This window comes from Leptinotarsa decemlineata, unplaced genomic scaffold, assembly GCF_025532065.1.
Source record: "Leptinotarsa decemlineata unplaced genomic scaffold, Ldec_3_MD MMD2_tig00000882_RagTag_RagTag, whole genome shotgun sequence".
NCBI lineage: Eukaryota > Metazoa > Arthropoda > Insecta > Coleoptera > Chrysomelidae > Leptinotarsa > Leptinotarsa decemlineata.
In genome coordinates this window covers 4467635-4486997 of record NW_027412556.1, presented here as the reverse complement: position 1 = coordinate 4486997, position 19363 = coordinate 4467635, and the positions used below count along the sequence as shown (strand labels likewise).

General features: G+C 35.8%; 1 protein-coding gene across 3 annotated transcripts in view; it reads left to right on the top strand.

Moving 5' to 3' along the window:
• Positions 1-19363, top strand: part of LOC111502769 (growth factor receptor-bound protein 14) — a 339060-nt gene that overhangs the window by 248268 nt on the left and 71429 nt on the right. For all 3 annotated transcript variants that reach the window (XM_074174853.1, XM_074174852.1, XM_074174851.1), the window contains exon 8: positions 17876-17971. In XM_074174853.1, coding sequence (XP_074030954.1) covers positions 17876-17971 — 96 coding nt within the window. The remainder of the gene's footprint in view (positions 1-17875; positions 17972-19363) is intronic.

Here is a 19363-nt window from a genome sequence, read left to right as displayed (position 1 = left end):
ATTAGTCCAAGAATTTTTATTGATATGTCCTGCAATGCCTAACATTGTTACTCGTATACTGGCTGAATGTTTCACCAAGATGGATTTTAAGGTAAGAAATCTCACCAATTTCATTATTCGAGATTTTGGAGTAAACAATCACTAAAAATCATGATGAGTTTTCCAACTTCAAAACTGACAAAATTCACTGCAATCTTTGAACCCCTATTTTCTTCCTTGGGAGTGGAAATTCCTTATTCCTTTTCTTGATGCCTATTTACGCTATACAAATAACCTACCTGGATATTTCGAGATTCTAGGTTCAGTAGCTTCGTCTGTACGTTAATATACGAGCGGGCAACAGCTAGTAATTTATATTTTCACTTTAAAAATACATAAACTTAAAAAATGTGCCAACTACACTAAGTAATGAATAGCTTCGATAATCGTATTCGCAACCATCAACGACGTTTGCCCGCGTTTGGGTCGCGTTCTCGGCGATGGCGCTTCATTGCTTAGACCGCCCCCAATCCCCCGTATCGTCCCCCGTCGTCTTACAGTAGACGCGACGCGTAATGGCTTACTGCCTTGCATCAAGTTAATCTTATCCTGATAACTTTTAAACGGTTCGTCCAAATTATTGATTTTTATAGGAATTTGATAGTCCTGACAGTCCTGAGTAGTGTAATTACCAATCAAAGCAAGATTCCCTAGACAATCATAATTACAAAATATTTTGATTGCAATTTGAGACTGCGCTTATTAGCCGTCAACTACCTAATTCGGTCAAATGCAACGTTTTTAAGAAAATATTGTACATGTCAATCAACCAATGTTTGAAGGTGGTTGACAATGTTCCGTGGTGTATTTCATCAGTTGGGACTTCCATTGGACAATATAAATTGATTTGATATCCCTGAAAGGAATTAAAAAGATTAACCGAAAAATAACAATTTTTTTTAACAAAAAATTGAAATTACAAAGACATAACATGCAAGCAACAACCAAAAAATTGAAAAATTAATACAAGCTGAAAATTAAAAAATTGAAAAATATTATAAAGAAATGAAACTAGAAATTGAAAGATTCCAAACCAAGTTACGTCACGACGTTTCGATTGTTAGTATCTACAATCGTCTTCGGGTGATAACTGGACTTATTCCTCCGAGATCTGACTACTTATAGGTCATTCGAGTGCTTTCACCTATCCCCTCTTCCCTCTCACGGCTTCATTGGTTTCAGCGGGAGATGACTGTTTGGCGGGAGTTGGTCGTTTTCCGCTTGATTAAAAGTTTCCATATGTTACGTATCTCTACGCTAGCTTGGCTTGTTGGACAGCATATACGCGGCTTCTTTGAATTTTCTCCTAAACCTTGGCTTGAGCCCACTTGATGTTATGTTGATGAGTCCAAACATGCTCTGCTATTCCGGATTTGCTGTTTTCTCCTCGCTGTGTGTGTTTTTTGTGCTCAGCAATGCGAACTTTCAATGGCCTCTTAGTTTCACCGATGTATAATTCTCCGTACTCGCAGGGTATCCGGTAAATGCAATTCTTGGAATCGCAGTCCGCCTTTGGTGGCCTGGTTTTCGTGAGGCTGCTACGGATAGTGTTCCCAGATCTGAAGCAGGTCCTGATGTTATACTTAGACCCAATCCTTCTTATCCTTTCCGATAATCCTCTGATGTAGGGAAGTACAGGTACTGGTTGTGGCGGCTTCTCTTCCTTGTGGAGCTCTTGCTGTCTTCTAGCTAAAGCCTATTCTACCATCACTCTGGAGTAACCATTCCGTTGAAGGTCATTATTGATGATGCCTAGTTCCTTCTCGAGACCTTCCTTCGTATTACAGAGCCCGAAAGCACGGTCTTGTAGAGTCTTGATGATTCCTCTCTTGGTCGATTGATGGTGGTTGGATTCCTGGTTCAGATACTGTCCCGTGTGAGTGGGTTTTCGGTATACATATGTTTCCCATTTAGTGTCGGTCCTCTTCACCAATACGTCTAAGAAAGGCAATTCGTTGTGGACTTCCTTCTCCATTGTTATTTTTCGGGTAATCTTTTTAATTTCTTTCAGGGATTCCAAATCAATTTATATTATATTAGACCATGGAAGTTCGAACTAATGAAATTCAATCAACTAATGTCAAACATTTTTCATATTTTTATTTGTGAAATTAATGAATATAATTTTCATTTTATCTTCATATTGTACTAATGAATCTGTATAACTCCAAAAGAATATCTTTAACGGTTATGAGAAAGAAAACAATGACTAATATAAAGTTAGTTGAGTAGAAACGTCGAATGCAACTTGTAACATAAAATAAATGTTCCTACTTTGTTATCAATTGATTCAACTCCATTAGTGAATTATTCTAATGGTGACAGTTTCTCAGAGATTTCTATGCTAATATAGGCGCAAAAGTCGAAATAAACATTGACATCAAGCAATAACAGTTCATTATTAGGTAATAACATCGATAAAGACTTGTTTTATCAAATGGAATCGTATAAAATAGCCATAAAAACTAAGAAAAGTTGCCATAAACATGGCTCTGGATCACTATAGAAGGATTTATTAGTATGTCCTCCAAAATATTTTGGGATTTCGTGGCTACTAGTGTCTTTGACCATTGTCAAATGTGAGCAGGCATAGACTCTGAATAGGCGGCACTTATTGACTTTAATAAAATTGAAAAAGAGAAACGGAGATTCCACTAATAGAAATAGAAATAGAAATAGCAAGCCAAACTAAAAAGTGGAAAATAAACATTAGTTAAAAAAATAAAAATGATTTGAAACTATTTTAACCCTTTGGAGTCTGATTTATTTTTCTTATACTTGTGATATATCTGAGGTCAAATTTTATGTAAATGTGGATACTATATCAAGAAATGTTAGTTTTATGAATGCAGGTTACGCCCTTTTTTCGCTAAGGGCCGGGACATATGTGTCCCATTAGACATTTTAGGTGGGACATATTAAACCCAGTAGTCTCGAAAAAAAATTATTTCCATTCAAATTATATTGGACAACATATAGAACATTATTGCAAATGGTAAGGAGTGAAGCAATTTTTGCACAGAGGTTTATTGCACATTTGAGTCAATGCTTTTGTTCTTACTTCTTTTTACATCTGTGCGCATCTGCAGCAGCGACGTCTTGTGGGGCCCTCAATAGGTAAATGATCGCCCACATTTTGATGTTTTCGTTTTTTCGAACTAGGTCGCCCTAAAGATGTTGCTGATTTTCTCTTCACACTTGCCCCACTTCGTCCCAACGCAATCAAATCTTCTGCTATTGTAATTAGGAATGGCAGGAATGAAGTTTTTGTGCGTCTGACATCATCGTAGAGAATATGAGCGTTTCTTGCAGCTATCATAAGGAGTTTGAAAAAAACTTTTTTCCACCACTTATTTGATCTTCTGTCGAAGTCGTATAAGCCCGCATATTGATCGATTAGATCTATTCAGCAATCTGCATGAGTAGGCTTCTAGCAAAAATCTTCAAGAAAATTTCAACTTCCTTCATTTGTTTCGGCAGGCAAGAAGTAGCTGCTGCTTCGTCAGGTATAGAGAATCTGGGAGAAAATTGTTGACTGCTGCTACTCCAAAATACTACTCCATCTGGTGCCACTACGTTTTCACTTCCGATTGTCTCATTACCTTCTTGACTAATTTCATCATCATTATTTATATCATCAGCGATAATTTCATCTTCGTTATTGTCGCTTTCTGAGGAACAATAATTTTCATCATCTTCGCTATTATCGCTCTCTGAGGGACAATAATTTTCATCTGATGAGTCTCCACAATGAAATGGGTCATAATCGTCATCACTCGAACCATCTTCTATAATTCTATTAGCTTCTTCTTCAAGTTCTCTTGGTGTCAATATTCTTTTATTTATTGTTGTACAGAACCACCGGGACAAATGTGTCCCGTTCAAAATGCCTGCTGGGACCCAGGTGTCCCACAGTCTAAAGTAACGAAATTCAACAGGTTTTATTAGTACACGATCATTGAAAACTAGTGCATTGCTTATTACTAACCTTAGAGAGCAGACACAATACAGTTAGGGCAATAATACACTTGCAAATTTTTCAGCATATAGTGGAACGCAAAGCACGTGTTGGCTAGACGGACAACTGTGAGGTTATGTGACCACTTGTAAACAAATACTTGTATAGTGTGTGTTTAGAGACTGATATATTTATGTATAATGGAAAAACGGGATCTATTTGTACCACTAGGCGCACGTAATACATGGATGGGACACGTATGTCCCGATAGACTCCAAAGAGTTAAGATTGTGTTCAACATCGATAATTAGTCATATGGCTTGATGGAACTACATAATGACTTTCAATAAGTCTGAAATCAGAATAAATCTATTCACAAAAAAATTAATTGAAACCGTGGAGTCACTGTAGGTATCTGTTCTTATCGTATTAATGTATTCTACTTTGAGAGCACACAAATCTTTGTACATAAAATTTATACGATTTTATCTAGTAACCAGAAAAAGGTTTTATTACATTTCTTCGAAAGTTGGCATCAATTATGATGACACCAAATTATTTGAGGCAATAAAGATAACGATAAACTTGCTACACTAGCTGAATCAAATTGAAGATGCTGTTGAACATGTTTTTAAATATTTCTAATATTTTTTTGACATTTTCATAGTGCTTTTTCCTAATCCACGGAGGAAAGTTCAAGGAGTATTTAGGTTCAATCGGAAGATTTTTCAATTTTCTTTTGACACGATTTAATTGAGTGACTGGGTATTGAAATGATAATAAGACCAAGGACTGATCTACTAACGCACCTCATGGGGAAAACTAGCGACCCGCTTGGCTCCGCATGGGTGCAATGCCGATACTAAATATAAATTCACCCACTGCAAATTTGAGGGCATTTAAAATAGTAATGAAAAGGTAACTTTATTTTATGAATGCACCTTTTCCTCCGCGGTTAGCGCCCCAGGTGAAATATTCAAAACCTTTCTTATTGCGCATCTACAACGTAAGATGAACCTACATACAAAATTTTAGTGAGTGAGTCTATTCGACCCTCCACCGCAACCGGCAAGGGTTTATTGTGGCTCATACCTATTCACACTCGGCCAAATAAACCCAGCTTCTCAACGTAGCCAATTGGTTTGTATGGTGAGAGGTATTTCAGGTCGGATGGTTAGAGTACGGCTCTGCCGAACTCTGCCTTAGATTCAGCCGTGCAAGGCTTTTTTGCCTCTAGTTTTGTTGAATCATCGCTTGAGCGCAAATTTCTGCTAACCTGCTCATGGGGGGTTCGTTCCCCCACCTGAGACAGATTATGCGTATGCCGCAGCTGTCGCTCCTAAACTAAATTTACAGGGAGGTCAGTTGGAGTCGTAAACTCGACATCCATCTCCTCTGTAGACTCGCTCCTGAACTAAATTTATAGGGAGGTCAGGTGGAGTCGTAAACTCGACATCCATCTTCTCTGTAGACTCGCTCCTCATCTAAGTTTACAGGGAGGTTAGTTGGAGTTGTAAGCTCGACGTCCATCTCCTCTATAGACTCAGCGTCAGAAAGAATTTATAAGTTTACTCTGTCCATAAAATTCCCACGAGTAGCTAGGGAAAGAAGGTCAACATCGGCAGAGCTCCGCATTACCGTGACAAGGCGATGCTACGACGAGAGGGAGCCTGGTATCTCGAAGGTTCCGTAGAGACAGCAGATAGGCTCAGTGTTATTCATCCTCTTGGCACGGATACACACACATTAGGATCAAGCTATCGTTGGAATGCCATTCAGGTAGGGACTAACTGAACCACAAGTGATTATGTCATTCCCGTATCCAGCGGGGCTACGTGGAAGCAGGCATCCGATGGCCGGTTTGCTCAACCCCCACATCCACAGTGGTTCAGGCAGTGAAAGATGAACAAGGACTGCCAACCCGCCTGTCTGCTCGTAGCTCCTCTGTTAATCTTTCCTCGTGGAGCTGTTAGTCCCCAACCGAATGACTAAGAAACCTTCGAGATACCGGCTGTCCTGAAAAGCCTTATCACTATAATGAGGGACTCTTCCGTGATGGCAGAGCCCCTCATTACCCACCCATGGGACCCTTTAAGGATTCTAAAGTACAAAGAAACTGACCCTGCGTCTACAGACGAGACATTGACTCAACGACCTCAACTGTTCTTCCTGTAAAATCAACAACCCTAGCTGTAGCCAGGAAGCCACTTGATCGCTATCACATGAATATGTGTCAACTTCCGATGATGCTAACTTGATAAGCGAAACGTGCGTCGAGAGACGTCACTTTCGTTCTGGTGAAGAAAAAATGTTTTCAGTTTTCGTTTCATGCCAGAAGTTCCAAATTCTATCTATCGAACTAGGGAACTATCTCTTGGAAGTAGTATACACGTTGATTGTGATACATAAACTTTATTGACAATTAATATTTCGTGGATTCAACTTTCATTTGCAGCAAATACTGATAAAAGAGTAAAGGTGGTGGGGTAAAAAATAATGACAGTTAACAAAATAGTGTTAAGTACACTTTGGTAACTTGGTATTTTTTCTCGTTGAGGCTATAACATGTAAAAAGCATTTTGTACAACGAATACGGGAACTTCTCGTAGAAAAAAACAATTATCGCACATAACATTGAAATGGACAAAACTTTTGAAACAACCTAATATTCCATAAACATCGTGAAATCTTTTTTGCAGGGTTCCGTAAATCGCTCTAATATCATAAAGGTTTTGAAAATACCTTCCAATCTACTTGTAAAAAAATAACTGAAGAATGATAATACATTTTGCAGCCTCATTGAGGTATTCATTATCTCAATTTCTTCTCGGGTACCACTTAAATAACACATTATATTTACTTTTCAGAGCTTAGTTACAGCTTATTATTGGCGTTTCTGTAGGGCCAAACAAATACGTGAAGAGAAAATAATAATATGGTCGTCCCACGATAATACCCACTCATCTAGTCAAACGCCTCAGAACTCTAGTAAAAATGAAGAAAAATTATATATTTACGTGCGTTCGGTTTTCCAGACACTCCCACAAAATTATAGAAGCGATTCTGCCGAGACACAAATGGTTGAATTTGACTTTGACAAGGGCAGAACTCGAAGTGAAATTTTTGAATGGGATGGATTTCATAGTCTGTTTGAGTGGCAGCTAATTTAAAACTTTAATAGTTTTTGGAATATGATGTTGAATATTCCAATAAAGTTGAGAGGCCAATCTATCATCGACTGTTGGAATATTTCTGGTGTGATTTCTGGTGTTTTTAATATGATGGCGTGAAATTTCTATTTTTTTAATATAACTCGCCTTTTTTATCGCTGAGCCAAAAAGTTGTAGGTCGGATCTGTTTTCGGAAGTGCCACCATTCAAAAGTCAAAAATACCAAAATATGATTAAAATAAGATTTTGCTAATGTTTATTCAGCTCTGCTCCTAAGGTCGAGAATGGAGATCAATTAGTCAAACTTTGGTATGGAAACATAATGAGAAGGATCGAATTAAAAAAAATTCAAAAAGTATGCTTGAAAAACGTACAAGTGTTAGGCAATCCTAAAGGAAGTATGAAATAGGCTGCGAGGATTATCATAGACATGTTGGTCAGACTAAATTATCTATTCAAACTAGATTAAAAGAGGACACGGCACATACTTTGGAAAAGAAATATGTTGCTCCACACGCCTTGCAGATTAACCATAGAATAAAGCAATATCACTTGAAATTCTCAAGGATTCTCAATAACAATAGGCTTTTGGAAGCTTTGAAAAGTCTGGAAGCGTGGCACGAGTACTAAAAAGTATCCCATTCTATTGTTAGAGAATGATTTTCCTGAAAATTCTACATGAATCGTTGATGTGTGCCTTGAATGAATATATTTATAAATTGTCCCCTGAAAAAAAAACGACGGCCGCCGCTGCTCTCCGTAAATCGACTCTGACTTGACTCAGGTCACTCTTAACTCGACTCGGTCATTCTAGATGTCGCCCGCTTCGAGAAGATTCCTATCGACTTCCTGAGACTTCCAGAGACTTTCATTGCTGTATATAAACACTGCCAACAGGAGGCTGGGGCAAGTCTAGTTGAAAGTGCGGGACGAAGTGTGCTCATAAGTATCTGTTGACAAGTTGAGTAGCATTCCACACTATTTTCATAATCAAAAAGCGATGGCTGTGGTATGGAGTGTTATTATAAAAATAAAAGCATAACAAGGAGCAGAATAAACTAAACCCCACAGGAAATACACTTCATTTATGTTTCATGTAGTAATTATGTTCTCGATGTCTCCAGTCTATTGAATGATGTTTTATCACATTCTAACTTTATGATATTTCAGGAATAATTTAGATTATCCATTTTGTTTGTCAGTTCAAAAAGGCGGTGCAAATTTTGAATAAGCAAGATATGTGGAAAATGATAATTAGGAGTATAGTTTTCTTATATTCTCCATTCACTGAAGTTGGCACAAACAATTGTTTTACAAGTAGAACGACCTAGATTATAATAATAGGTATCAATAGATATAAGGTTCAATAGAAAAAAATACCAATTTTAATTAAGCACAATATAGTGTCAATGAATATAGGTCCAGATTGAATGAAAATTAGTTGTTTCAGTTTAGCTGAATAGTATAAAAACGTAATTTGGAGTATTTTGATACTTAGCTATAACTAATCCGTAGCTATTATGAAACGCATTTGTGTGCCCATAAAACTTAGTTATAACTAATTAGTAGCTGATATGAGACACATTTGTTTGCCGATAATACTTAGTTATAACTAATTAGTAGCATAATACTTAGTTATAAGTAATTCGTAGCTATTATGAAACACATTTATGTGCCAAATTTGCGTTTTTGCTCAATTTACGAATCACCTCATAAGGTTTGTTTTCGAAAAAAAATCTAAATTACGAGTTGCATATGGATTTCATTCGAGTCATCTTCATCATTGGGAGTTTTTATTTTTGCCTCTCACTCGCTATCCTGCATAAGTTCCTGGAAGTATTATCAGCCGTGTTTGAACCACCAACAAATCTAATCAATAAATGCCTGAAAACATCAACTGTACCATCAGTATGGAAAATGTCGAAAGTCTGCCCAATTGTCAAAACACGAGATAAAAGTGAGATAAAAAATTACAGACCAATTTCTATCATATGCAACTTTTGTAAAGTGTTTGAGATGCTTGTTGAGAAGACAATCTACTGTCATGATAGCAACATTATTAGCCCCAATCAACACGGTTTCATGAAAGGACTAATCTTGTAACAATCACTCAATGTATTGCGGAAGGTATTGATTGTCAGTCTCGGTCTGATGTCATCTACACTGAATTTTCCAAAGCGTTCGACATACTTGACCATAGTATCCTTCTCAACAAGCTTTCAACTTATGGGTTATCCAATGACTTAATTACCCTCTTCAAATCGTATTCCCACAACCGTAAGCAGTATGTCCAACTCAATGGCCTCAAATCTGTCGAATATGTAGCCACATCTGGTGTTCCACAAGAGTCAAATCTAGGACCCCTACTGTTCAATATGTTCATCAATGATATCGGGGCTGATATTGATGTCAATTTCCTTTCATACGCAGATGACTTGTAACTCTATCATAATATAACATGTTCTAATGATTGCGAACGTCTCGCCCTGAATTTAAGTCGTGTTACTACGTGGTGTCGGAAGAATAATCTATCTCTCAACATATACAAATGTAATGTAATGTCTTACTCACTGAAAACGAATCTGACATTACACAACCACGTCATAAACAATCAATTTCTGGAGCGTCCTGACACACTCACTGATCTATGTGTTACTTTTGATTCATTTCTCTCTTTCAATAAACATACTGACACTAGTCTGACAGCTGCTTATCGCATGTATGGATTCTTAGTTAAAAATACAAAAGACTTCGAAAAAGCTTCAACATTAAAATTACTTTGTTTCACTTTTGTTCGATATTAGCTGAAATATGCATCTGTTATGCGGAATCCTCACTATCAGGTTCATATAAATCAACTAGAAGCTCTACAGAGGCTCTTCCTGAAATATGTCTTTTGTAGGAATAACATATTATGAATTGCTTCAAACTCACAATTTTTGTAGTCTCGAGGTAAAGCGTAAATATTATTCTTTTTTTTTATTCAAGGTCATAAACAATATCAATTGTAACGTATGTTGAATTTTCCTAGATGGTCATCTAGGAATAGTGTCACCTTTTATCTCAACACTCGGCGAACAAATATAATGAAAAAATCCCCAACTTATACGATGTGCGATACCTCTAATTCTGTTAGTCGTGTACCAGATATATGCAACTGCCAGATTAAACGAATCAAAAGACATTTCTTAGGTAACTGACCCTTCTGTTTTTAATTTTTTTATATATAGATTCAAAAATTATATTATATAAGTACATATTTGTGAATGCCACCCTATTCTGTAATTGGGTTGATTCTGTTGAATAGTGTATGAAATAAATAAGTAAATAAAATAAATAAATAAATCAGTAGACCTGCTCTAAATAGTTTTGTAACAGAAAAAAATTAAAATATCTGTGAAACTTTCAATGGTGAATGTTCCTCAATTTGGGTTATTACAGCAAACGCAAGTTTGAACAAAATAAAGTTGAGTTTAATTCATGAGTTTTTCAAATTCACTTCTAAAAGTATTCAATTGTTGGGTTTTAATTTTTAAAGGAATTTGTTTCTAATTCACATATTGGCAACAGCGCCTATATCAAGTTGAAATAATTTATACATACCTAGATATTCTACTTCAAAAAAGGAAAATTATCTTCATGAATCAACAATTAAGGCAAAATATAAATATAGTTCTATACCACCTCTACAAGCCACATAAACAACAGTTGTTTTGTTATTTATTTATATATAGGAAGATAAGTTAGGTGCACAAAATGTCATGTTACAGAATGTCTCGGAACTCGGAACATAAGTAAACTGAACAGCATGCCTCTGAAATATGTTATCTTCGTTTGTCACATACAGGTAAAAATATTCATTGTCCTTTATTGGCTATAACCGATGTTGCCAAATGGTGAAATAGAAACGAATCCGTTGAATGCATTATTTCATTTATCTCTTTTAAGTATTTGAATAATTTTTTAAAGGAAAAGGTTGAAATGATAAGTTTAAAATGCGTTATTTTAGAGCTCTTTGATGAAAACTATTTGATTTTCGTCAGGAGGAACATTCCCCATTGTTTCAATCGTTTGACTTGACTATTTCTTAGAGATTGATTGATTTCTTTATTTTCCACTCCATTTGAGATGTTTTTATCTCTCTAAATATTTCATCGTTAATTTAGGATATTTCGATCGATAGCCTCGCATTCTCTGTAATCTCCCTCATGTCGGTAAATCTCTAAGTATGAAATTTCTATTTTCGGGATCCTTGCTTCAACACAGATTATATTGCCATTTGCCGTATCGGTATGAAAGTGAACTCCCCAAATTGATCCGTAAAGATAGGGTGGCATCCAAGTCCAATAAATTCAACGTGCTCCAACCAGCGTAGCGAAAACCAAAAGTTCAGCTGATTTGGCTTGGCTCGATACCCGGCAGACTGGTTTGTGTATATTTTTATCCGAAAATAGCCACCGATTAAACTGCATTTAAAAAGCACTAAAAAGTTTTATGGTCCCTGTATCCAGTTGAAACACACAGTGGTGTCCGTTGAATATTTAATGGGGTTGGTTTTGTCGGTAGCTGCGGAGTCAACAAAGAAAGAAGAAGAAACTAGGTCACATTGAATCATTTTGGAAAATAGTCGAACTTTCAATGTATTCATAACTCTACGTTTCGTTACATCGAACTCAAACGAAACTTCGGGACTGCTGTGAAAAGCATGGTCAGTGAAATGAAATTTTGAAAAAGGCCATGAGTATGATCTATAAAATGAACAGATTATAATAATAATAATAATAGCATATGTCCAGCATATGCGGTCTCGGCCTATATCCATCGACATAACGCGGTCCTAAGAGTGCTGTACTACCATCGGCGGCACTCTTACGGTATTGACGAGACACCGGTGTTGCCCTACGCTCCGTGGGATATTGAATCCGTTGCGGGGAACGAGAAGTGCCGAATTTATTGAAACTATTCGTTCCCCACCCTCAGGCTCATACAAGCTAATGAGCCTTATGTAGTATTTCTCGACCACCAGACCAAGACGATATTTGTCGTGGAGTTTTCAGCTCCTGGCGAGATGAATATCGTCAGAAAAGAGGAGGAAAAACGGATAAAATATCGAGATTTTCTCTTCGAACTCCGCAGACTTTATCCAGATCACTTTGTCAAGACGACGGTTGTTCTGATTATTGAAGTCCTTGGTGGAATGATGTTCTCTCTACTCTCGAATCTCAAAACCATACCGGCTTGCCGCACCAAGGCAGAAATCTTAGCCGCACAGATGCAGAAGGCTGTCATTCTTGGCTCACTGTGCTTGCTCAGGGCACATGATTCTCAGACCCAGTGATCACTTACCCCACGGTGTGGGGAGTGGTCATTGGTTGATAATGATAATGCGCGCCCTCCCGAATGTATCGGGGCTTCGGGGGATAGGGCCTGACCAGCGCACACTACGGTGACAAAATAATAATAATAATAATAATAATGATGTTTTATTGGTACCATTTCATCACATATCTTAATTCTACCAATCATGAAATGAACGAAACAGAAAAAACCACAAGGAAATGAATCCGCGCGTGGCATGAAATATTTGTCCAAACATTGAACGTGAACATCATTAAAATACAAATATTTTCTAATTTTGTTTGAATATAAAAACATACAAATCTAAAAATTATTAATAATAGAAGATTTAAAATTCAAACCAAAGGCTAAACAATTTAAAGTGGAAAAAGATTATAAAATGCAAGTCTACAACATCTCAGCTTGTAGCTATAAAGCTTTCTAGTGTTTCTGACGGAAAAGTGAACAGCCAAGGTCTGCCCTTTTTTTTGAACATTTCGTAAGAGTTGATCGTTTTGAGTTCGAGCGGTAGCTCATTAAAAAGTTTTGGTCCCAAAAAAGTATAACATTTCTGCCATTTCGTTTTTTTTTTAGTTCTGGGTATCACAGCGTTAGTTTTATGCCTTGTGTTGTAATGGTGCTGAAGAGGTACCAACGACGATTTATGTCTATACTGCCTCAAGAAGATCTCTATATGTATAGAGAAACGGCGATAATGAATGTAAGTCAGATCCTCTTGAGGTAGTATATAGTATGTATGTCGTTATAACATCTGATGAATATCGGCCAATTAACACTTTACTTTGCTCTGAAAAACTATTAGAATCAATTGTATATCAACAACTGTTGGAATATTTCAATAAAAAAAACATACTATTCACAAACCAATCTGGTTTAAGATACAGACATTCATGCGAATCCGCACTTCAGTTCACAGTTACTGAATGGAAAGATAAAATGAGTAAAGGCATGTACACTGTAGCAGTATTTTTAGATCTTGAACGTGCGTTTGAAACGGTCAATCGTTAAATATCAATTGAAAAATTTAAAAAATATGGCATTAAAGAAAAAGTAATTGATTGGATCAGTGATTACCTTACAGAAAGGAAGCAGGTAACCAAAATTAATGAGTCTGTCCCAACAGCAATAAGCGTAGACCACGGGGTTCCGCAGGGAAGTGTGTTACGGCTATTGCTATTCTTAATTTACATTAATAATATCAGCAAATGTAATGAATGTGATTATTTTGCTGATGATGCCCTGGTATTGGTTAGTGATAAAGATATAGATAAAGCTATTCAAAACATGAATGAAGCATTGAACAATATTGCTATATATTAAAAAACTAATGAATTGAAGCTGAATGTCAACAAAACAAAGACTTACTACACTGTTTAAGTACAGAGAATTAGATTTAAATCAAATTTAAATAAAAATAGAAAATGACAGAATTGAGCTCATTACTGAATTCAAATATCTAGGATTCATGTTGGACAAGCATCTATCAATGAATAACCATTTTACTTACATACTGAAAAAAAATTGAAGTGTCTCAACACTTAAATATGCAATCACGGATAACTGTATATAAGACCATTATACAACCACATTTCGAATATTGTCCCACTCTTCTATACACAAGAGATTTAAATAAAATGAGAACAGTACAAAAACTACAGAATCGCGCAATGAGGATTATTTTGAGATGTGACAGGAGTGCCCATATATCTTCAATGTTAAATACTCTAGAATGGTTATCTATAAAAAGTAGGCTTACATATTTAACGATGATTTATATTTACAAAATGTTGCATAACCTTCTACCTTCATGTTTTGACAAATTTGTAATTTTTAATAATCAAATCCATCAGTATAACACTAGAATAAGAAATAATTTGCCTGTAAATAATCAAACAAAAACGTTCAACACTGAAACATTAATTTTTAAAAGATTTATTAAGTATAACAGTCTACCTGAAAATGTAAAGTCTTATAACAGTTTTATTCTGTTCAAAAGAAATCTATTAGACCATTGTGAGACTATTAAGGTGATTCCAAATTATTATGTATTATTTTTTTTGTATTTTCAATTATGTAGGTAAGACTACTTATCAACAAATATCAGTAGATCTTTTTTTTCTGTTATTGTGTTTATATGTATATTAATGTTAACTTTATTATCATTGTTGTATATTAGGATGTATCCTATTTGAATAAAGCATTTCATATACGAGGTGTGTTGAAATAATACGGCGAATGTTCAAATTTCGCGGGCTACGTAAGTTCGATTAGCGATTTTTTATGTTGGTACACTCGTTTCCAAACATATGTTTACAGTTTAAAAATTTGCATCAAATTCTGTGTAAAAAATGGAATCAAGTGCTGAAAAAACACTAGAAATGTTGACAGTGGCATATGGTGATTTTACTCTGAGTCAGAAAAGTGTTACAAGCACGGATCAACGGAAAAACAAGAAAAACAAGAAGAACACATGACAACATAAAAACAACACTACACTAGACATCATTACACAAAACAACAAACACACAATCCACTAACTCTGAAGAGCCATAAGCCTATAGCAGGGCCCCATACAAAATACACTATCACAAATATTTTGTAATTTCATCCAAAAGTTTAACAAACATTTTTGACTTGACTTTATACGCAGAAAACCTCTGGTATTGTGAAAAAACAATTCGTGGCTTTTGCATCACAGGCACCTGCCTGTTCGTTATTTTTAGGCCAGAAACAACATCGTCATCATGGCCCAACCACCGTATTCACCAGATTTGCCCCCATGCGACTTTTTCCTGTTTGCAAGATGGAAGAGACCCATGAAGGGACGGCGTTATGTGACGATTGAGATAGTGAAAACCGAATCGGTTTTCACGTTCTCAATCGTTTTTGAGAAAAATGAAAACTCACTTCAATCTTGACATTATTCTGTTATAATTGGTAGCTATCACAATCAGTCAAAACCACCAACGAAAGTCTGACGTTAAATAATTGTTTTATTTATTTTTCCAAAGCACACTATTAAAAAATATTATTGTGTACAAATTGTAACTTTTTCTAAGGTAGGTACATACCAATTTCGAATTGACTGATCTGAGACAGTTAAAAAACTGGATCGAAAAGAAATATTACTAAGCATAAAAAAAAAATGTTGAATATCCAAAATGGGTGATGAATTCAAAAAAACGAGCAAGAAAACCTCGTCAGTTTCCGTTTGAAACAGTTTATCTCGAAAACGGTTCAAAATAGTATTATCTGAACAAAGTTAATCCAAAATTGGATGTAGAGCTCAAAAATGTTGAAATATACAGGGTGTTCTATTTGAAAAAATTGAGTCCACTCATTTTTCCATGAGATCAAAGTATCTGCATTTTTTGAAGACCCTGTATGAGGCAAATGAAAATATGACTCGGAGTGAAGATCCTCATAGTATCACTCCACTCCATTTCAAATTTGATCGTTTTAGTGCAAGAGAGTTCAAGATAATCAGCATTTATAAAAGTTCATGTTTGGTAAAAAAAATATCGAAATTAATTTATATCTTTTGAACGGTAATAGATAGGTATAGGAAAATAGTATATGAATTTGTTGACAAAGTGATAATGAATCATAATATGTTATTATATACGGGGTGTTCCATTTGAAAAATCAAAGAAGCCGCTACTTTATAGTAGAATCGACAACGCCGCTTCGTCTGAAATATTTTAGGCGTGTAGGTCATATTGATTTATGCCTACTATGAAATTTTCAGGTTGATCCGTTAAATAGTTTGTCAGAACGACAAATTAACGCTCATCATGAAAAGCCCTGTATACCTTAGGACACTCCTGATTTCTGGAATTTGGATGTTTTGTCTTCATTATTTTTAACTAACTTTCCCAACATATTACTTGTTCTATATGCAATTTTAATATCTTGTTTCCTCAAAAATAAAACCACTTTTTCCGTTGCTTGTCCAAAATATGTTGAAGCTCTATAATTTTTATTATCTACCTCATCAATAAGAAAAACGTCTCGAATCGCTTTTGCGTAGACTTTCTTGGCAAGTATTTTGTTTATTAATTTGGCTTTAAATCCATTGTTAACCGCAATTTGCTTGATGATATTGAGTTCTTTATTGAAATTATCTATTGAAAGAGGAACATTGACTACTCTGTGAATCATGCTATTATAAGCTCATAACCTCAATTATGGTTACCTGTAGTATATAAATATTAGTGTAAGAAACAACTTGAAGTATTCAAATCAGTTGATGAAGCTACTGTGCTGTCGAAACAGTGATATATTTTTCAAATAAAGTTTGTGGCGATCAAATCGAGAGGTGTAGTTTTTGAAGCTACTAACTTTTATGCCTTTCACCAATAAACTAAACATGCTGAACAGCTGGAACTATGAATATTTTGAACAGTCCACGATGATTTTTTTTCACACGAAAAAACAGTGTATTACATTGTGGTAACTTTTGATTTAATCACAAATCAACTCTGACTGGTAAAGCGATGAATGTTAATATTGTCTGTTGGCCTGATTTGATTTGATCATGGCTCTTGGCGTGATTGGAGTGAATTAACAAAAATCCCGCTAAGGATACTGCCAAAAATCTAAAGCCAACACTTCGCCTGACACTAAATTTATCACTTGTCTATGCTGATGAATGGTGTGTTTCATTTCACCAGCTAATGGAGAACATCAGTGGAGTAATTGAAGCACACATCTGAGTTTTTAAAATAGAACGACGAGGTCAAGACCGATACTTATACAGGGAAAGTTTAGATTCATTCTACTGTACTGAAATATAGAAAATGATTAGAAATAAATACTTGAAACTTCAAAAATGAACGCCTTTTAGAGAAACTACTCCATAAGAAAGGAATGAAGCCACATATTTTTTTAGAACGCCACACTCTTGAGAAAATAAATGTCAGGGCAGGAATATTAGGAAATTATATTGTTGTTCATTATATGTCTAGAGGAAAATCTGACTGATGATTCATATTTAAAGATTCTTCAAATCATCAGTCACAGACGGATTCAAGAAATTGTGGCCAACCTTGGTTGGCCTTTAGGCTACCTTTCAGGCTATATTACCGCTCTCTCGGCGGTGAAGTCACACTTCTCTACATCAGTATCAAAAATGATTGTTTTTTACAAAAATATTGTCCGAGTAGGATATCTTTCGTCCGCATTGTATATGCAGATCTATTCAAAACAATTTTTTCCTCACTCTTGATTCCGTTAACTTGAAGCTGGTACCGTGTTATAGTCTGGCAAGCACCATTTGAATGTTTTTTTCTTCCATTCCAGAAACAAAATATTTTTAATAAAATCTTCAAATATATTTGTTTTGTTTCAGTATGGAAAACAACTTAGAGAAAACTACAGGGCGTTTAGAAATAAGCAAGGAGAAAGTATCAACTCAAAAGACTACAATAGCTACTCAGTACCTAATGTAAGTACAAATGTTGGAATGAATGGAATATTATTGAGCCTCTCAACATTTCTAATGTATTTTATATCTCTGATTAATCCAGCGAGAATATTACTGATGACTTGTTCTTCCACTCAACCTCAAGCTATCTTCACTTGTAGTCCGTAACTAATTTTATCTAACTTCAATTATGGATGTATGCTCGTTGGATCAGTTTGTTTATGTGTGTTTTAAACTTAAATTTAAATCTAACAAAACACCATTCATTCACTTTTTATAGTTTTTCACTATAAATCGTGATGTTCATATCGTGTATAATACTTCGTTCATTCATTGGTGTAGAAAAAATTATACTTGATTTACTTGGAATAATGAATAAACAATGGTCAGTAGCGACTTTTACGAATGATTCCGGATCAGTATTTATTTTCGTACCAGCATCAATTACATTGGACGATAGAAAATCATAGTAAAGCTGGATTGTCCGCATACAAATGTGTAGAACAGTATTCAAGACATTTAAAAATGTTAGCGGTGTACATTGTAAACAGTAAAGGACCCAGTGTGGATCCCTGGGGAACTCCAGATTTCAAAGTGAGGTATTGAGAGCAGTTGCTATTGATGTTGACTTTCTGTTGCCTGTTACTGAGATATTCACGCAATAGTGATACGCTCCAACTGAAAGCACTAAGAAATGGAGTATAACTAGTAATAAGTCGTGGTTTATGGTATCAAAAGCCCTACTTAACTCGAGCAATGCCAGTGCCGTACATAAACCTTGATCTGTAGCCCTAAATACATCATCTACGACATGTAGAATGAAGATTGTTTCAAAAGTTTTGGTACGTTTTCGAGTCAGGTGCAATTGCCTAATGGCCGAAGGCTTTACAGAAAACGGCCCAGGTGAAGATCTGTGGCTTACAGAGACAGGCTTATCTGGCCATCAGTGTTACCATCAGTACTACACCGTCAGCGGCTATGGAGATTCTTCTAGATCGACCTCCTTGCCACATTTTTCTGGAGAGAGAGGTTAGATGGACTGCATATAGACTTGTGCACATTGCCAATTGCACAAATCAGTTTAATGCAGAGTGCAACAGACTGTTGGCTGACACTGGAAATGTCACAGCATTCTGTAAATGACCTTTGACCTTATGCCTCCAACTACCAAAGACGAACTGCCTTATAAAAGTACTGCTGCCGAGTAGAGAGGACTGGATCCTTCGAGAGACTGAAAGTCAGAATATTCTGGAAATGACCTTTGACCTAATGCCTCCAACTGTCAAAGACGAACTGCCTTATAAAAGTACTGCTACCGAGTAGATGGGACTGGATCCTCCGGGAGAAAGATAGTTGTTGGTTCACAGGTGGATCAAAAACCTCAAACACAAGTCAATAAAAATATTCTCGGAC